A 20,939-nucleotide genomic window follows, 5' to 3' on the forward strand; every position below is an offset into this window, starting at 1 on the left:
TTGCATTGAAAGGAGTTATGGCGGCTTTGGGATACGCGGTCTGATCAGGTGGATTGGATCAGATCTCACTCAAAATGGATCCGAGCATCATCAGAACTATTTTTTTATGCTATGGTTGTTGGCAGAACAATCTTGACCTAATGGATCGCGGCGACCCGATCCGACCAGTGGTGAATCCAAATTTCAGTTTGGAGCTATATCAAAAAAATAAAGATCCAAACCATGGGTGGGCATTAACCTTGGAATTAAAAGAGTGGTTTGGCTGTAACCCTCCAGAAAGACTTAGTTTGGAAGCCATGGTGGTGGAACTGCCACCCTGCACATGACTTCTCTTCGACTCAACTCGACCTCCCAACTCACTGTTAGGTATGGGGAAGAAGGCAGTACACCTTTCCCTCCGCCTGCTTTCCCATTTAAAAGCCAATATGCCACCACCAAGCCCCTCGTCCTCTCACAGGCCATGGCTTCCACCAACCTTCCATTTGTTGCAGCATCACCTGGAAGAGACGACCTGCATGCCTTCCACAGCCATGATCAAGGGGTAAGTTCTTAATCTACAAATGTCTCAACTACCTCGGTTTGCTGATTGGCTTTCTGCGAGTTCTCTGAGAAACGTTTAGTGTTATATTAAAGATTCATGAAAAATTTCGAGGCGTTACAAAGTTGTCCTAACGGACAAAAACCAAGTTGTTAGGGGGCCGGTTGTGATCCGTCAGAGTACAGTGGGTTAGGTTTGTATTAGGCTAGCTCATGCCCATGCAGCAACATGAATCTTATATAACAGGTTAGGTTGAAGATTGGTAGGCCAAGTTGGCGAGGTTTGAGTCAAGAAATTTGAGGTGGGTCCAGTCTCCTCCTGCTTGCTTTGCATTAGATCTCTCTCTCTCTCTCTCTCTCTTTTGAATGATTTTTCTTTGTGATCTTCTCATAATTAGCTTGTAATAACTTTTGTGTTTGCTGGCTTGTTGACGTTAATTGGTGACATGAACTTGCACAGACGGTGGTGGGGAATTCATCATCAACGGCATGTAGGATTTGTGGTGACGAGATCGGCCGGAATGAAAATGGAGAGATGTTTGTGGCTTGCCGGCAATGCGGCTTCCCGGTATGCCGTCCTTGCTATGAATATGAAAGGAGGGAAGGCAACCAGACTTGTCCCAAATGCCATGCCCGCTACAAGCGCCACAAAGGTAGTCTTTATTGACATAAAAAAAGAGAAAAACGGGTAGCTACTAGTCCCTCATGTGCCAGATTTGATGAAAATTATCCAAGCTACTGGCTTTAAAGAAATTCAAAGATAGAGATTAAGTTGAAAAAGAAAATAAAAATTCAGTTGTGTTTTCAAGAGACTGAAATACTTTTTGATGGAAGAAACAAATGAGTTTTTTTTAATTGAGATTTTATCCTTTTCGAGGGGAATTTCAATCTTTTGAAAACACAACTAAGTTTTCATTTTTTTTCAACTCAATCTCCAGTTTATGATCATCTTAAAATCAATGAACCAAACAATTTCCATTTCCATCATCAAATCTGACACCTTGAAGTCTGCAACTTGTTTTCCTACAAAAACATGATTCAGAAATGGTCTCTTCACAAAAGACGGCTAAAAACAAGTTAAAGAAAAATGGTTTCTTGTTTAACAGCATACTTTTGTTTGAAAACCAAATTAAGTGCATTAAAAGAATCATGAGATGAGACTCAGGGGAGCACTCCGCTGTCATATTTTATGTTGCCAAAATGTTCACAAACAGAAGCCCTTTCTACCATTGCAGGGAGCCCACGAGTTGAAGGCGATGAAGAGGACGATGTCGATTATAATGACTTGGAAGATGAATTTCAGATTAAGAACACCAAAGAAGCACATGAACTACACCAATCTTCACCTTTTACTCAATCGGTATCAATTAATTATAGTATCTATCATAAAATATAATCTTTGACATTAATTGGCAGCAACAGTACCAATCATATTTCATTTCATTCTTATCACAGGGAAATGGAGATCATCATGCCCCGCTGTGGCAGCCCACTCGTGGTGCCTTTTCATCCATTGCTGGGAGCAGTACGTTAAATCTTTTTGCTTTTTAATCGTAAATCATTTGGTTCACATGCCCCTTGGTGTTCTTACAAGAATCTTTCATAGCCTAAACTTATAAATAGTTAGATGGTAAAGTATTGGTCATTTCTAAGTCGAAGGCCCTTGTCTCCGAATAGCTGTATTTTTGTATTATTTTGTGCTCAGTTTCGATTACGATCTACTCTCTTTATCTTGTTTAATACTAGAAGTTCATGCATTCAAACGTTTCCTAACACGCTTCCCATGCACATGGGTCGCTTCTCGCTTCCGCTTCTCACTCTGGCAGCCATGGCATGTGCAGTTGTAAGCAAGGACTTCGAGGGGGAGAAGGAGATGTATGGGAATGCAGAGTGGGAGGAGAGGGTGGAGAAGTGGAAAGCGCGCCAAGAGAAGAAGGGATCGTCGGTGCATCACGACGGCAAAACCGGCGATGATCCAGTGGATGCAGATGACTACTTGTATGTATATAGTTTCAACTCCTAAGCATATCGAGTCTCATCTCTCTCAAACAACTCAACCCACTCTTTGACTTGGGTCCGGCTGATTCCAAGCTTATCTCTAATAGTTTTGATTCTAACCCTAAAAAAGTTAACAACCAAGCCAATAATCTCATTAATGACCCCTCTATAAGTAAAACTTTTGAGACATCACAATATCCCATAAGTTTCAAAGCAAATGACACATTCATAGTTGAGATTTGATTTATGATATTCAATTTGGCACCCTTTACCTTAAATTATTTTTCATTTTAACTTTTTTTTTTTTAAAAAAAAAAAAACAGGATAGCTGAAGCCCGTCAGCCTATGTGGAGAAAGGTCCCAGTTCCGTCAAGGTTGGTCAACCCGTACCGAATCGTGATCGTGCTCCGGCTCGTGATCCTCTGCTTCTTTTTCCGGTTCCGGATCCTCAACCCGGCCAAGGATGCATACGCCCTCTGGCTTATTTCCATCATTTGTGAGATCTGGTTCGCGCTCTCATGGATCTTGGATCAGTTCCCCAAATGGTTCCCGATCAACCGGGAAACCTACCTGGACCGGCTGACGGCTCGGTATGAGCAGGAAGGCGAACCGGACCGGCTCGCAGCGGTGGACGTCTTCGTGAGCACGGTGGACCCGAGCAAGGAGCCACCGCTGATCACAGCCAACACGGTGCTGTCCATACTGGGCGTTGACTACCCGGTTCAGAAGGTGAGCTGCTACGTCTCGGACGACGGAGCGTCCATGCTGCTGTTCGATACGCTGTCCGAGACGGCCGAGTTCGCAAGGAGGTGGGTGCCGTTCTGCAAGAAGTTCAGCATAGAGCCGCGGGCCCCGGAGTTTTATTTCTCCCAAAAGATCGACTATCTTAAGGATAAGGTCCAGCCCACATTCGTCAAGGAGCGGAGGGCCATGAAGGTACACACCTCACCAACACGGAACCTTTTTTTGTTTTTTAGTTTCAAAGGTTTAATTCAGTTTAAAGTAATTTATGATTATTTAATATAATTAAAACTAAGAATGAGTTTGGTTCTGCCTGATTCACCAAATCATTCATCTTGTTACCCAAAATAAGCATGAAAAATATTATGCATAAATAAAACAAAATTAAAATCCCGGAAAAAATATCAAAGTTCGAGAAAGTAATTTTTTATTTTGGGCAGCGAGAATATGAAGAGTTCAAGGTGAGGATCAACGCATTGGTGGCCAAGTCCCAGAAAGCGCCGGAAGAGGGCTGGGTGATGCAGGATGGCACTCCATGGCCCGGAAACAACACCAGAGACCACCCTGGAATGATCCAAGTATTACCCCTTTTCCCTCCCTTAAATTTGCTTGTAAATCATGATATTTTGCAAGATTTTGTTTGTTTAGGAACTACCACTTAAAACCAATATTTCAAGTGTTTTTGTTCCATGTAAAACGTGATATTTGTCATGTTTTTGTGAGTAAGCTTCATTAAGAAAACGACATGATGTCTGCCCCAGGTTCATCTGGGAAGCGAAGGTGCGCGTGACATAGATGGGAATGAGCTCCCTAGACTAGTGTATGTGTCGCGAGAGAAGCGACCCGGCTACCAACATCATAAGAAGGCTGGTGCTATGAATGCACTGGTGAGTGTTCTTTGCACTTGCTTTATCCAGAAAAGCGGGATAATCTTGGATATATTAGACCAAATTTTCGTCTTTTGCATGAAATTGGCTAGACCAAGTTTGAGAATTCTCATCGAAAACACAATCATGTTTCTGTATGAAGCCAAACGTTCGCTTTGGTTTTGCTGGTTATTTTGCTGCTTGTCTGATGAATGTTGTTTATGGGGGTGTTTGATGGTAGGTTCGAGTTTCAGCAGTGCTCACAAACTCACCCTTCATGCTCAATCTTGACTGCGATCACTACATAAACAACAGCAAGGCAGTGAGGGAAGCCATGTGCTTCTTAATGGATCCCCAACTGGGGAAGAAACTTTGCTATGTTCAGTTTCCCCAAAGATTCGATGGGATCGATCTTCACGATCGATACGCAAATCGCAACATCGTCTTCTTTGATGTAAGTCCACGAAATAATTATTGATTCACACGCTTCTCCCTCAAATTCTCAGTGTTCTCATGTTCATGAACTGCTGCATTTCTTCGAAGAGTAGTAGTAACTAAGAATGGATCAGTGTAACTAAGAAGAAATTGTAACATGCCCTTAACATGGTGGTTTTTCTGATCTGCAGATCAACATGAGAGGTCTTGATGGAATTCAAGGACCTGTTTATGTAGGTACAGGATGTGTGTTCAATCGCCAGGCTCTATATGGCTATGAACCCCCTGTCTCAGAGAAGCCTCCCAAGATGACATGTGACTGCTGGCCTTCATGGTGCTGTTGCTGCTGTTGCTTCACCAAATCAAGAAGAAAGACCAAGGCCAAGGCCAAGTCCAAAAAATTAGGAGGCCTCTTGGGACTGTTTGGAAGGAAGAAGAAGAAGGCCATTTCCAAGTTCTCCAGAAGAAGAGAGAAATTCATACAGCTTGAAGAGATTGAGGAAGGGCTTGAAGGGTATGAAGAACTCGAAAAATCGTCATTGATGTCGCAGAAGAACTTTGAGAAGAGATTCGGCCAGTCGCCTGTTTTCATCGCTTCGACTCTCATGGAAGATGGAGGCATTCCGGCCGGCACCAACCCCAGTTCACTCATAAAGGAAGCTATTCATGTCATCAGCTGTGGCTATGAGGAGAAAACAGAGTGGGGCAAAGAGGTCTCCCTCCCTCCCTCTCTCTCTTTCTCTCTCTCTCTCTCTCTCTATATATATATATATATATATATATACATACACACACACATAACTAAACTATATGCATGCATACTATGTGGGTATATAGAAATGGGGAATACATGCATGCTATGTAAGGAAAATATAAAAAGGTTATGTCATGTGTGCAGATTGGCTGGATATATGGATCAGTAACAGAGGATATATTGACTGGATTCAAGATGCATTGTAGGGGATGGAAGTCAGTTTATTGCATGCCTTCAAGGGCTGCATTTAAGGGTTCTGCGCCCATCAACCTGTCAGATAGGCTGCACCAAGTCCTTAGGTGGGCGCTGGGCTCGGTGGAAATCTTCCTCAGCAGGCATTGCCCACTGTGGTATGGTTATGGTGGCAACCTCAAATGGCTGGAGCGCTTGGCCTACATCAACACCATCGTCTACCCTTTCACATCCATCCCCCTACTCGCCTACTGCACCATTCCAGCAGTATGCCTTCTCACAGGAAAATTCATCATCCCAACGGTAATTTTTCCTCTCGCCGCAAGACTTGTGCTACCAGCATGAAAAGATCAAGAATGAATACTTTTTTGCTTCCTGAGAACGAAGATTGATAAAAAGATTGCGGTAATGATAAGTTATTATATATAATTTGTGTTTGTATGTGATGCTCGATCATGTTTATTGGATAGATCCATGAGGGTACTCGTGATGCTCATCTTTTCTAGAGATCGTATCTCAAAAACCATATAAGCCTATTACTGTGACTAACATGTTCCAACTCTTTTTATACAACAGCTTACTAGCTTTGCTAGCTTGTGGTTCATTGGGCTTTTCCTCTCCATCATAGCCACTGGAGTGCTGGAACTTCGGTGGAGCAAAGTAAGCATCCAAGATTGGTGGCGAAATGAGCAATTCTGGGTGATTGGTGGCGTCTCTGCACACCTCTTCGCAGTCTTCCAGGGCTTACTCAAGGTGCTAGGAGGTGTGGATACAAACTTCACAGTTACAGCAAAAGCATCTGGTGACGAAGACGAGTTTGGAGAGCTTTACCTCTTCAAGTGGACTACTCTGCTGATCCCGCCGACGACCTTGATCATCCTGAACATGGTTGGAGTTGTTGCAGGTGTTGCAGATGCCATTAACAATGGGTACAGCTCCTGGGGACCCCTGTTTGGGAAGCTCTTCTTCGCCTTCTGGGTCATAGTTCACCTGTACCCTTTCCTCAAGGGGCTCATGGGCAGGCAGAACAGGACTCCTACCATTGTTGTCCTGTGGTCTGTTCTCTTGGCATCGATCTTCTCTCTGGTTTGGGTCCGCATTGACCCCTTCCTGCCCAAGCAAGAAGGCCCCATTCTCAGACAGTGTGGTGTTGAGTGTTAGGTAGTCTCTCAAGAGAAAGAGACCGCTTCTTTTTGCTTCGCTCCATTGCAGCTTCTATTGTCACTCATGGTGAGGATGATCATCAGCTTTTTTCCACTTTTTTGGGCACCTGGCCATGCTATTAATGTAATACAATGCGAAATTTACTTATTCAAATGCAAGTAAATTGGTACTTGACTACTTGGACAAGTGGAGAATTTTGCAAATGCAAGTTGCCTCTCTGATAGGGGATAACAACATCCAAGATTATCAAAGATCATAGAATGTTCCAGTGGGGCTTTCTACAAATCCACAAGCAAGTGAAGATTTGTGCAGATACAAGTGACATCAGACACAAGGGTAACACATCCAAGTTTTTTGAAACACCACTGAAAACAATCGAAATCCAATCTCAAAACCATCCTCACAACTTCACGTAAGTAAATATTTACACTACAAAAGCATAGTTACAAATCGGCTTGATATTCAAAAGGCACGTGAAGAAAAAAAACAACAGAGAACACACACTAGGTCATGTTGTAGCTTAAATCGTTCAGTGTGATCGATTCGAGTGGTTCAGAGAGGTTGGGCTGAGCACGAGCAGAGAGATCTTGAGACACATGCCGCATGGTGGGCCGAGCGGCAGGCCTGGTCCGAGTGCATGCAAGTGCAACGGAGACCGCGAAGACTACCTCCTCGGCGAGATGGCCGGTCGGTAGGGGCAACCGCCGGTCCAGCACATCCTTTAGCAAGAACTCCTCCGCGCTGCCGCCAGGAATTTGTGCCGCCGCCATCGATGACAAGATGGAGATGATGTTGCCGGGGTGCTTCCCCATCATCAACTCTAACGCCACAACTCCAAAGCTATAGACATCACACTTCTCCGTCGCCTTCATTGTATATGCCAATTCTGCAGAAAACCAGAACAGAGATGGTTAGCAGATCTCTTCCATCCCAGCTGCCACTCAAAGGAAAAAGGGAATTGTTTTCAGTGAGACAATTTGTCACATGTAAACAAACACGTTTTAAAGGAAAGCATACAAACCAGGTGCCATGTAGCCGTAGGACCCAGCGGCGGCGGTCAAGCTGCTGGTGTCGGGTCCAAGAACCTTTGCGGTGCCGAAGTCGGAGACCCGGGCCTCGAGATCCTTATCCAACAAAATGTTGTTGATGGAGATGTCCCTATGCAGGATGGGAGGCGAGCAGTCGTGGTGAAGGTAGGAGAGGGCATGAGCCATTCCCTTCACGATCCGGACCCGAACCTCCCAACTCAGACCCTCCCACTCTCCTTGGGTCCCGTACAACATGCCCTCCAAGCTGCCGCAATCCAGATACTCGTACACCAGAAACATGCTCCTCTCCCTCGTGCAGAACCCATGCAACGTCACTATGTTCCGGTGCCGGGCCTCCGTCAGCGCCCGGATCTCATTCTGGAAGCTCTTCTCCTCCACCGCCTCATAACCTTCCTCTGACCCCCGCAGCCTTTTCACGGCGAGTATTTGGCCGGACGGCAGTGCGGCACGGTAGACGCTCCCGAACCCGCCCTTGCCTATGCAATACTCGTCGCTGAAGTTGTCTGTCGCTGCGGCGATCTGGTTCAAGGTCAGTTCCCATCTCACGTTCCAAATCTCGATGTCCCGGCCTTGATTTCGGTTAGTCATGGCGGAGCTTTCCTCTCGCCTATAGATTATGCAAAAGAAGGCAAACAGCAGGATGAAGACTAGTATTGCCGGGAGCAGAATGGCCAGGATAAGGATAAGGATTTTCAAGCGCGAGTTATTGTTTCCGGTGGAGGTAGGGCATTCGGTTAAGCCCTTTGCCTTCCCACATAGTCCGGGGTTTCCGATGAACGCTGAAAAGGGTGAGTCCAGAATGTGCCTGTTGTCTGGTAGTGCGCCGGATAGTTGGTTGTAGGAGAAGTCGACGCTTTGCAAACTTCTCAGGTCACTGAAGTCATCAGGGATTTTTCCGGAGAGTTGATTTCTTGAAAGGTTCAGGCTCATTAATGACACTAGCTTCCCCAATTGTGACGGTATCTTTCCGATGAGGTCATTGGAGCTTAGATCAAGCAGTGATTGCAACCAAACCAGGTTGCCAATCTCGAACGGAATCTCCCCATTGAGATGGTTGTGGTTGAGGTTCAATAACTGCAGTTTCGAACACTTGCCGACCTCTCCGGGGATTGGTCCGCTCAGATTGTTGTAAGATAGATCGAGCGTTTCCAGATTGGATAATTGGCCTATGTCAGGCGGGATGATGCCGGAGAGCCCGTTGTTGCTCAAATTTAGCTGGAAGATGGTCCTTAAATTGAACAATTCTACTGGAATTTTACCCGAAAGGGAATTGGAGCCCAGGCTGAGGATGCGCAGCATGGATAACCGGCCAATCTCTGGCGGTATGCTTCCAGATATTTTGTTGTCCGCTAGGTTGAGAAAAGTGAGGTTGCTGCACTGCGCCCAAGCTGGGGAAATATTGCCGAAGAGGTTGTTATTGCTCACATCCATGTACACCAAATTTGGGTACCCTCCGAACGATTCAGAGATATCTCCAGTGAAATGATTCTTCTCCAGTCGAATTCTTGTCAGAAGAGAGCAGTTCTTCAAAGTTGACGGCAGCGGCCCACTGAAATTGTTCTGACTTGCGGTGAAGTAAATCAGCTTCCCACCAGCACAGATCCCGGAAGGCAAGGAGCCGGAGAAGCTATTGTTCGAGAAGCCCACGTTAACCAGGCTTCCAGATGATCCAAAGTTCGACGGTATTTCTCCGGACAAGTTATTAGTGTATATGAAAAGGAGCTCGAGATTATGAAGTTTGGAGATGGACTGGGGTAGCAAGCCCTGCAAATTGTTGGTATTCATGTCCAATTGCTGCAAAGAACTCATGTTTCCGATCTCAGGCGGGATAATTCCGTTGAGTTTGTTGTTGAAGAGGTTGAGTAGGTTGAGCTCCGTCAGCTTTCCAATTGTGGGTGGTATAGGGCCGGTGAGCTGGTTCTCTGAGAGGTCAAGTTGTACCAGATTGATTAGGTTTCCTATGGACAGTGGAATTGAGCCCGTAATCATATTTTTGAACAAGTAGAGATACGTGAGATTCTTCAGCAATCCGATCTCCATTGGGATGCTTCCCGTCAGCTGATTGCTCTGAAGTTGCAGAGAAGTTAGTTGAGTCCAGTTGGTGAGGAAGATGGGTTCTATCACCCCTGTTAGTGAATTACCAGACATGCCCAACTCCCTCATCTTTGTCCAGTTAGCGAGGCTCTGAGGGAGGGGACCGGTTAGCTTAGTCTCGGACAAATTCACCCATGCAAGATTCCCCAGTAAGCCAAGCTCCGGGGGAATGGTTGAATTCAGAACTGTTTGGTGCAGGTCGAGCTGCTCGAGAGACTTGAGCTGGCCGATCGACGCAAGGATGCTACCATATAAGCTGTTTTCATAGAGCTCGAGGATGCGTAGGCTCTGCAACGAGGCGATCCACTCAGGAATCTGACCTGAAAAGTTGTTTCTACCCAATTGCAAGGCTTCTAGCTTGGCTAGTTTTGATAACTGTTGTGGTATTGGGCCTTGGAAGCCATTATTGGTGATGTTGAAGAAACGGAGCTTGGGGAGTCGTGTGGCAATCTCATCCGGAATTTTGCCGGTCAGGTTGTTCAAAGACAAGTCAAGGAACTCCACTTTGGGGCACCGGAGCACGAAGGCCGGGAACTCACCGGTCAGGCTGTTCAGGTAGAGACCAAGGTATGTCACCGATGGCAAGTCGGAGACCTTTGATGGGTCCGGCGCGGTGAGAAAGTTGGAGCCCAAATCGAAGATCACGACATTGGTGAGATTGGTGAGTTGGTAAGGAATAGCACCTGCAAGGGTGTTGTTGTAGAGCCTAAGGATTGTGAGGCGGTTCAGGTTTCCGACCTCCGGCGGCACCGTGCCGTTGAACAAGTTGCTGCCCAAGTCGAGATAAACGAGCTTGGTCAGGGAGCCGATGCCCCGTGGTATGCTGCCGGAGAGGGAGTTCAGATTGAGGTTGAGGTGCGAGAGGTAGGGGAAGGCAGAGAAGTTGAGGGAGGCAAGGGTGCCCGTCAAGGAAAATCCGGCGAGGTTTATCTGGGTGACGGAGCCGGAAGTGCTGCAGACGATGCCCTTCCAATTGCAGGGGCTGGTCTTGCTGGAGGTGGTGTTACTGGTCCAGGAGGAAAGCGAATCTGCTCGTTGGAGTGAGGTTTTCCATCTCAGAAGGGCCTCTGCTTCGAGATTGGCTAAGCTGAATGTGGAGAATAACGAAAAGAAGATGAGGCTGAGGAAGAAGGGAAGGAGGGAAGGCGGTAGTGACTTCATGGTGGTGGGCGGGTGGTGCGGTGGAGGCCGAAATGGAGGGTTTTAAAAAGGGTGGTAGGCCAGATTCTGACTGCATATGAAAACGAGTATGAACATGTTGCAGGAAATGATATTGTGCCTGAGTGTGAACGATTGAATTTGACTGTCGTTTGGACTTTCAACAATGAGAAGAATTTATTAGTTTCAATTGCAATTATTTTGGAGCCACCAGCATCTGTTAGAAGAATCCGCGGGCGCCCATGAAAGAGGCAGCCTTTTTGCAGCGGAAGATCCGACATAATCCATCGCTGTGGCACGATATAGAAAAGAAAATCTGTTTTTATTGTGCTGTCTAGTAAAGAATCTAATAGAATAAAGAGCTTGTCCTTACTGTTTGATGTATCTATCATGCATGGATTCAATCCCTTCAAACCCCTGTTCACAAATATCTACCGATTCAACCCCCTGTTTTCACAAAGAAACTTATCTATCACCCTCTTCACAAGGAGACGTATCCATCAATCCTTGATTCAATCACTTTGCACCCCTCTTCACAAAGAGACTTATCTATCGTGGATTTCATCCTTTTGCATATCGATCATGCATGGATTCAATCCCTTCGCACACCTGTTCACAAAGAGACGTATCTATCATGCATGGATTCAATCCCTTCGCAACCCTCTTCACAAAGAAACGTATCTATCATACATGGATTCAATCCCTTCTTACCCTTGTTCACAAAGAGACTATCTATTATGCATGGATTCAATCCCTTGGATCCCCTCTTCACAAAGAGAAGTATCTACCATGCATGGATTCATTTCCTTCGCATCCCTGTTCACAAAGAGATGAATGCATGTCATTAATTTCCTTGTTATCCAAACAGAATGAAGCTTTGTTATACATTATAAAGATCGTATATACAAATTCAAGGATTCTAATTTCGTAAATGTGATGTTGATTATGCATGCATCCACACGCTCAGAATCTTTTGAAATGAGACAAACAATGTCGTTTCCCTCGCTCATGTAAACCTAACCTAAACGGCAAGATGGATTAGTTTTATCATACTAAGTACTATACTTGTAAAAATTAGAATATGAACTGACCCTAAGTCAAGGAAATTTTAGCTTATTTAAACTAAATAACTAATATCCTATTAAAAAAACCTTCTTAAATAAAAAGTACAATTTTAAAAAATAATTTGATATAAAATTTCATTAAGCAAACAATTTTAATTATGTGAATATAATAATTTATTTTGAATATTTGAAACTTTTATATGGTTTCAATTTTATTGAATGCCTCTCAAGATAATATTTAAAACTTAAAATTGATATTTCAAATAAGCCTTTTGTGATGCCAACAAAATTTTTAATTAGTTAATTGATAAAAAAGGCATACTTTGTAAGTAATTGGATCATTTGATCAACTAAATTGAAAAAAGATTAATTAGTCAAAATAAAAACAAAGGGATGGTTTGCCAAATAACAGAAATTAATATAAATCTTTTCAATCAAGAATTGTTAAAACTTAATTTTTTTTTATAATGGATAACTAATAGTATAAAAATAACATTAATATTGAAAGCTAATATGTTTTATCAAATGTTTGCCAAAGAAAATTTGTTATTATTTTAAAATGTATAAATCAATGTTCAATATGTACATTCAATATGAAAAAAAATACGAAAATCATATGAAAATTTGTTTATTGAAAAAAAATATTTAGCTAATTAATCGAACACATCATTTTGTGTAAACATGTAACCTCTGAAAAATTTCATTCAGTTGATAAACTAGTTGTTTTAGATAAGTATTTAAAAAAAAAAAATTAATCAAAGAAAGTATTTGAAAATAACATAAAACTTCTAAATCTAGAATTAGGTTGACTGGCATAGGTGATATGGGTTTAATAGTTTCTTTTTCTTTTATTTCTATTATTCACTCCATGCTGATATAAAAATTGTTTGTTTTGAAAAACTTGTTGATTGAAGAAACTATATCGAGGGAGTTGAGCTGCAGAGCTCGAGCTCGGTCAGCCCGAACTCGATGAGATGAACCGTTTCCCGCCCCACCGTTTGCCCCTTTTCATCGCTTCCGATTTCACCCTGTAGCCGCAAAAGCAGCAAACAGGGGGGCTGTGGATGATTCTCCGTCAACGAGTTCAGGAGATCATGTAAGATTTATCACCGTCTGCTGCTCTTTCTTTAGAGGCATTTCCACCGTTTTCCCATGAGCTCTGCCCACTTTTCTCACAGTTCCACCGGTGAGCGCCTATTTCAGGCGACTGGATTGCCGAGGATGTTGGATGCTAATGGCGAAGGAGCTACACTTCCGGCGATCACAAAATTGACGATGTCTCTGGTTTTATGTGATTGTAAACCTGATCGTTCAAGCCTCAATTCTTAGTTCCTTGTTTTGAGATTTTTTTTCCTTGTAATTAAGAATGATTTTTTTTTTTCAGATTTTATGCAAATTACCTTATGTTTTTTTTTTTTACTTATTGTAAAGTGTTATTTAGAAGATTAGATATTTATATAAATGGATTTAACCCTTGTTAAGTTCTCAATATTGCTGCTAAAATCATTGTGCTTTAGTTTCTTCTCAAATATTATTGGTCAAATTTGTGTGGCAATTTAAAGTTTTGGATATCAAATTTGAAACTCTTCCAATCATAATCGGTTTTTTGAATATACAATTTGGATTCATATTGAAATTGGATATTCAATTAGAAAGTCGGATTCAGAATCGGATTTTTGAATTTGAAAGTTCGATTCGGATCAGAATCGGATTTTGATTCAAAATTCTGATTCGGATCAGAACAGGATTTGGTTTTGAAAGTCGGATTCGGATATTATATAGATTTTTTTTTTGTCATCCACATTCATATGAATTCGAATCCGAATATCTAAATTTCCACATTCATATATGAATTCACTTCCTTGAATGATTAACATACCTCTCATAAAGTGTTAAAAAAAAGTTTTGAAATGGACAAAAAATATATGTAGAGCCCTTGATTCTATGGAACCTTGAGGACCATTTCGATCTCCTGCCTATTTCTAACAATGAACCACATTTGCACTCTAGAAAAGATTTTGTTTTTTTTTTCGGCATTTAAGTTTTACTATTCAAGTGGGCTTCATATACAAATGAAGAGTTCTGCAAATACAAGTGACCTCAGATCCAAAGTTAACGCATCCAGCTTCATCAAACACCACTGAAGACAATCTCAACCCAATCTCTCAAACTCTTAACCATCCTGACAACCTCAGATAAGTGAATATTGACGCTACAAAGGTACAAAACCATGGTTACAAATCGGCTTGATATTCAGAAGCCAAAAGAGATGACACACTAGGTCTTGCTGTAGCTTAATTTGTTCAGTGTGATCGATTCCAGTGGTTGAGAGAGGTAAGGCAGCGTAGAAGCAGAGAGCTCTTGAGACACATGCCGCATGGTCGGCCGAGCGTCAGGCCTTGACCGAGTGCAAGCAAGAGCTACGGAGACCACGAAGACTACCTCCTCTGCGAGCTGGCCCGTCGGTAGGGGCAACCGCGGGTCCAGCACGTCGTTTAGCAAGAACTCCTCCGCGCTGCCGCCGGGAATTTGTGCCGCCGCCATCGACAAGATGGAGATGACGTTGCCAGGGTGCTTCCCCATCATCAACTCTAACGCCACAACTCCAAAGCTATAGACATCACACTTCTCCGTCGCCTTCATTGTATATGCCAATTCTGCAGAAAATCAGAACAGAGATGATGGTTAGCAGATCTCTTCCATCCCAGCTGCCACTCAAAGGAAAAAGGGAATTGTTTTCAGTGAGACAATTTGTCACACGTAAACAAACACGTTTTAAGGAAAAGCATACTAACCAGGTGCCATGTAGCCGTAGGACCCAGCGGCGGCGGTGAAGCTGCTGGTATTGGGTCCAAGAACCTTTGCTGTACCGAAGTCTGAGACCCGGGCCTCAAGATCCGAATCCAACAAAACGTTGTTGATGGAGATGTCCCTATGCAGGATGGGAGGCGAGCAGTCGTGGTGAAGGTAGGAGAGCGCATGAGCCACGCCCCTCAAAATCCGGACCCGAACCTCCCAACTCAGATCCTCCCACTCGCCATGGATCCCGTACAGCAAGCCCCCCAAGCTGCCCCGATCCAAATACTCATACACCAGATACATGCTCCTCTCCTTGGTGCAGAACCCATACAGCGTCACTATGTTCCGGTGCCGGGCCTCCGTCAGCGCCCTGATCTCGTTCCGGAAGCTCTTCTGCTCAACCGCCTGAAAACCTTCCTCCGACGGAAGCAGCCTTTTCACGGCGAGTATTTGGCCGGACGGCAGTGCGGCACGGTAGACGCTCCCGAACCCGCCCTTGCCTATGCAGTACTTGTCGCTGAAGTTTTCTGTCGTTGCGGCGATCTCGGTGAAGCTCAGTTTCCCTTTCACGTTCCAAATCTTGATCTCCCGCCCGTGATTTCGGTCGATTATGGCGGACCATTCGTCTCGCCTGTAGATTAGGCATAAGAAGGCGAGCAGCAGGATGAAGACTAGTATTGCCGGGAGCAGAATGGCTAGGATCAGGATTTTCGAGCGCGAGTTCCTTTTTCCGATCGAGATAGGACATTCGGTTAAGCCCTTTGCCTTCCCACATAGGCCGGGGTTTCCGATGAATGCTGAAAAGGGTGAGTCCAGAATGTGCCTGTTGTCCGGTAGTGGGCCGGAGAGTTGGTTGTAGGAGAAGTCGACGCTTTGCAAACTTCTCAGGTCACTGAAGTCATCAGGGATTTGGCCGGAGAGTTGATTTCTTGAAAGGTTCAGGCTCATTAACGACACTAGCTTCCCCAATTGTGACGGTATCTTTCCGATGAGGTCATTGGAGCTTAGATCAAGCAGTGATTGCAACGAAACCAGGTTGCCAATCTCGAACGGGATCTCCCCGTTCAGATGGTTGTGGTTGAGGTTCAATAACTGCAGTTTCGAACACTTGCCGACCTCTCCGGGGATTGGTCCGCTCAGATTGTTGTAAGACAGATCGAGCGTTTCCAGATTGGATAATTGGCCTATGTCAGGCGGGATGACACCGGAGAGTCCGTTGTTGCTCAAATTTAGCTTGAAGACGGTCCTTAAATTGAACAATTCTACCGGAATTTTACCTGAAAGGGAATTCGAGCCCAGGCTGAGGCTGCGCAGCATGGATAACCGGCCAATCTCCGGGGGTATGCTTCCAGAGATTTTGTTGTCCGCTAGGTTGAGAAAAGTGAGGTTGCTGCACTGCGCCCAAGCTGGGGAAATCTTGCCGAAGAGGTTGTTATTGCTCACATCCATGTACACCAAATTTGGGTACACTCCGAACGATTCAGAGATATCTCCAGTGAAATGATTCTTCTCCAGTCGAATTCTTGTCAGAAGAGAGCAGTTCTTCAATGTTGACGGCAGCGGCCCACTGAAATTGTTCTGACTTGCGGTGAAGTAAATCAGCTTCCCACCAGCACAGATCCCGGAAGGCAAGGAGCCGGAGAAGCTATTGTTCGAGAAGCTCACGTTAACCAGGCTTCCAGAGGATCCAAAGTTCGACGGTATTTCTCCGGACAAGTTATTAGTGTATATGAAAAGGAGCTCGAGATTCTGAAGTTTGGAGATGGACTGGGGTAGCAAGCCCTGCAAATTGTTGGTATTCATGTCCAATTGCTGCAAAGAACTCGTGTTTCCGATCTCAGGCGGGATACTTCCGTTGAGTTTGTTGTTGAAGAGGTTGAGTAGGTTGAGCTGCGTCAGCTTTCCAATTGTGGGCGGTATGGGGCCGGTGAGCTGGTTCTCTGAGAGGTCAAGTTGTACCAGATTGGTTAGGTTTCCTATGGACAGTGGAATTGAACCCGTAATCATATTTTTGAACAAGTAGAGATACGTGAGATTCTTCAGCAATCCGATCTCCATTGGGATGCTTCCCGTCAGCTGATTGCTCTGAAGTTGCAGAGAAGTTAGTTGAGTCCAGTTGGTGAGGAAGATGGGTTCTATCACCCCTGTTAGTGAATTACCAGACATGCCCAAGTCCCTCATCTTTGTCCAGTTAGCGAGGGTCTGAGGGAGGGGACCGGTTAGCTTATTATCGGACAAATTCAGCGTGGTAAGATTCCTCAATTGGCCCAGCTCCGGGGGAATGGTTGAATTCAGACCTGTTTGGTGCAGGTCGAGCCGCTCAAGAGACTTGAGATGGCCGAACGACGCAAGGATGCTGCCATATAGGCTGTTTTCATAGAGCTCGAGGATGCGTAGGCTCTGCAACGAGGCGATCCACTCTGGAATCTGACCTGAAAAGTTGTTTCTACCCAATTGCAAGGCTTCTAGCTTGGCTAGTTTTGATAACTGTTGTGGTATTGGGCCTTGGAAGCCATTATTGGTGATGTTGAAGAAACGGAGCTTGGGGAGTCGTGTGGCAATCTCATCCGGAATTTTGCCGGTCAGGTTGTTCAAAGACAAGTCAAGGAACTCCACTTTGGGGCACCGGAGCACGAAGGCCGGGAACTCACCGGTCAGGCTGTTCAGGTAGAGACCAAGGTATGTCACCGATGGCAAGTCGGAGACCTTTGATGGGTCCGGCGCGGTGAGAAAGTTGGAGCCCAAATCGAAGATCACGACATTGGTGAGATTGGTGAGTTGGTAAGGAATAGCACCTGCAAGGGTGTTGTTGTAGAGCCTAAGGATTGTGAGGCGGTTCAGGTTTCCGACCTCCGGCGGCACCGTGCCGTTGAACAAGTTGCTGCCCAAGTCGAGATAGACAAGCTGTGTCAGGGAGCCGATCCCCTGTGGTATGCTGCCGGAGAGCGAGTTCAGGTTGAGGTCGAGGCGCGAGAGGTTGGGGAAGGCAGAGAAGTTGAAGGAGGCAAGGGTGCCCGTCAAGGAAAATCCGGCGAGGTTTATCTCGGTGATGGAGTCGGAGGCGCTGCAGACGATGCCTTTCCATTTGCAGGGGTTGGTCTTGCTAGATGTGCCGTTGCTGGTCCAGGAGGAGAGCGAATCTCTTCCTTGGAGTGAGGTTTTCCATCCCAAAAGGGCCTCTGCTTCGAGATTGGCTAAGCTGAATGTGGAGAATAATGAAAAGAAGACGAGGATGAGGAAGAAGGGGAGGAGGGAAGGCGGTGGTGACTTCATGGTGGTGGGCGGGTTGTGCGGTGGAGGCCGAAATGGAGGGTTTTAAAAGGGGTTGTAGTCCAGATTTTGACTGCATATGAAAACGAGTATGAATATGTTGCAGGAAATGATCATGTGAGGAAGCGTGAATGGTGAGTTGGGAAGGCCTGGATTTAATAGATTTAGTTTTTGGATACTCGACTGTGGTGTTTGGACTTTCGACGATGAAATAATTTATTAGTTTCGATTGCAACTAGTTTGAACCTGGAAGGTTTCAGCGGGAGTCATGGGATTTACTGCATCTGTTAGAAGAAAAGTCGGAACTGTGTTTCCTTAAAACTGTGGATAGAATTCATTAAGTTTAAAGGAATCCAACATTCAATGCGACTATGAGGACAAGGACAGGAGAGAAGGGGGTCTTTTTTATAAGCAACGTAGAAACTGTTCTTTCCTGTGGTGCCTTGAATCAACTTAATCTTTCTGCTGTTTGACAGAGGGCAGCCATTCTCCAACCTAAAGAAATTGGTTTCCCACTTAGCTAGGGAAAATGGGACTGCCGGAACTGACGAATTCCTTTCCCCATTGAAGCCCCTTTCCCATTAGCAGAAGGCGATTGTCTCAGAAGCAACAGCAGAATCCCACAGTTCTCTTCTTTGCACACGGATAATGTACTGAATAGAAGCAGTTGCACAAGAACTGAGGATAATGAGTTCCATTTCTCATCTTCACAATCTCATCCTGACCTACAAAATAGGTGCCGACCACCGTTAGTCATTCTCTTCCAATTGATGCACAATTGCTTCAGTTTTTTTATTATTGTGTTGCCGAACCATATTATATTTTACTATATATGTATGCCAATGACGGAAAGGCAACTCGGCGCTGAGATGGTCTAAATTGGAGGCGGCCTAAATTGGAAGGCCGCATCTGGCAAAGCCGCGTGCGGGACGGGAGGAAGGGAGGAAGAAGGAAGACATGTGAGCAGATTTCCGGTTCTTCTTTCGGAAACTTGTAGCCTCGCGAGCAGACTGTATTCAGTATGGTTCAAAACTAAACTCCCCAAAACCAGTTTGGTGTTTTGATGATGAAGTAAGTTTTTGTAAAGATACAAGACTCCTTTTGCAACCTAACGAAAATCATTCTTACCTGTCAGATAAATCTAAAACAAACAGTTGCATTGAATTCTTCCGCCCGAAGACTTGCCAAGTCTACGGTTTATCTGTTAGCTTTACAAGAGGACCAACCACCATGACCAGGCCCACTTCAACAATAAAAGGTGTTTGATATCTTTGAATTTGAGATCCTTAAGATTTGACAGTAGCAGGCTTAAGCCCAGACCCTCTCCCCTTCAATCTTAAATCCAATTTTTTCACAATACAAAGAAGTAAAATATGGATCTTAAGTGTGCATCTTAACTCCGACCAATGATCTTTATTTTGATGAATTGTAGATTTTACCGTGGATCTTTTGTCACATCAGCAAAAGTTTGACAGATCCATAGATTTTAAACCTGAAGCAATCGAATGGGGTTCTGGAGTTCTAGGAACGAATTGATGAATCCAACAAGTGGCAAGCCGGTTTGTTCAATAAGCGAATATGAAAGTAGCCACATGTCGCGTACTATTCACTTTTTTATTAATTTTATTACAATTTAGAAGCTTTTGTCTTTTCAATTACTTTTCAAAGTACACACAATAATATCTTTGTCAATTCATGGCACTCTTATCTTTGGCAACTTCATCTGTTTTCTTGAGCTAAGGACAAGAATTTTTGTGTTTCATTGGACGGAGCGAGACAAAAGTATATGAGGAAAAATTCTCTGTCCAAACTAGGAAGCTTTCTGGATGAAAGTGAAATCATTGACAGGTTAGGGGTGTGTTTAAGAGTCAAATTGAAGTCTCGAAGCTATAAGATGTGATAGGATATTATATATAATCTCCATGATGTATCGCCTGACAAACAATACATTTCATTTTTATTGTAAATATGAATTATAAGAACAAAAAAAATCAATTTCCCAATTTTTTTTCGCTTATAAAACACTTTTTGTACATTAAAGATGATTTTTCTGTTTTCCCAATGAGCGTCTTGCAAGATAGCTCATGAGTAATTCATATCTTATCTATGTGTTAAGTGCCGGGAAAAATTATTAGCCAAAGTATCTTTTTCTGCCCTACCAAGCTAATGCCATTTATTTCTGAATTAACATTGATAGACACATAGATAAACATTAAGATGAGAAAGAAAGAAGAAAAATAAAATAAAATGGAAAATATGCGTAAAGAAAAAGAAAATAAAGAAGAAACCAAATAAAATGTAAAGAAAATAGTAGTGGAGGATAAAGTATGTCTGATGATTTTGACGCATCGATCATGCATGTTACCAAATTTCAATGCCTTTGCACCCTTGTCCACAAGAAAGGAGTCAACGTCTGCAACTTTAAGAAACGTCGGCAAAAGAGGAAAAGAACGTTTATCGATTAGGTGTGGGCTTCTGTGGGCAGTAGCCCACACAGCCCCCCCACATAATTCTATTTGTTTGTTTATTACATATTACTGCCCCTTAAAATTTCTTGTATTAGAAAGGAAACTCTTCATGATTACCATGCCTTAGAAACAAGGGCGGAACCAGATATTTTTCATAAAGAGAGTTGAAACAAACTTTTTAAATTTTGAATATTATTTTTTAAAATTTTTATATAAAACAAGTGAACTCTTTTTATTGCATATAAATTTAAAAAAATATATATTTGAAATGGGGCCAAACCCATGCAGACCCTACCTTTGACAATACAAAAGAAAGTTTAAAGCTATCTCTGAATTCGCATGAATTTGCT

At 43.9% G+C, this 20,939-nt stretch overlaps 2 protein-coding genes across 3 annotated transcripts; one reads left to right on the forward strand and one right to left on the reverse strand.

Moving 5' to 3' along the window:
- The first annotated feature begins 418 nt into the window (after positions 1-418).
- On the forward strand, positions 419-6,864 carry LOC116265163 (cellulose synthase A catalytic subunit 4 [UDP-forming]). The gene is made up of 12 exons (XM_031645691.2): positions 419-541; positions 998-1,190; positions 1,773-1,897; positions 1,993-2,062; positions 2,379-2,535; positions 2,859-3,471; positions 3,717-3,854; positions 4,038-4,163; positions 4,384-4,596; positions 4,769-5,290; positions 5,476-5,826; positions 6,100-6,864. Exons 1-12 carry the CDS (start codon positions 461-463, stop codon positions 6,682-6,684), a joined length of 3,174 nt encoding a protein of 1,057 aa, XP_031501551.1. The 5' UTR covers positions 419-460; the 3' UTR covers positions 6,685-6,864.
- A 216-nt stretch (positions 6,865-7,080) lies between these two features.
- Positions 7,081-19,099, reverse strand: LOC116266334 (MDIS1-interacting receptor like kinase 2-like). Of its 2 annotated transcripts, none has more exons than XM_050080991.1 (2): positions 14,848-19,099; positions 7,081-7,573 (listed from the first exon to the last, which is right to left on the reverse strand). In XM_050080991.1, exons 1-2 carry the CDS (start codon positions 18,122-18,124, stop codon positions 7,191-7,193), a joined length of 3,660 nt encoding a protein of 1,219 aa, XP_049936948.1. In that variant the 5' UTR covers positions 18,125-19,099; the 3' UTR covers positions 7,081-7,190. The 2 variants fall into 2 exon arrangements, with proteins under 2 accessions (XP_049936948.1, XP_031503360.1); XM_031647500.2 differs by lacking the exon at positions 7,081-7,573 and adding an exon at positions 14,083-14,709 and having other exon boundaries at positions 14,848-19,093.
- Between the last annotated feature and the right edge of the window lie 1,840 nt (positions 19,100-20,939).

Source organism: Nymphaea colorata, chromosome 12 (assembly GCF_008831285.2).
Source record: "Nymphaea colorata isolate Beijing-Zhang1983 chromosome 12, ASM883128v2, whole genome shotgun sequence".
Lineage (NCBI taxonomy): Eukaryota > Viridiplantae > Streptophyta > Magnoliopsida > Nymphaeales > Nymphaeaceae > Nymphaea > Nymphaea colorata.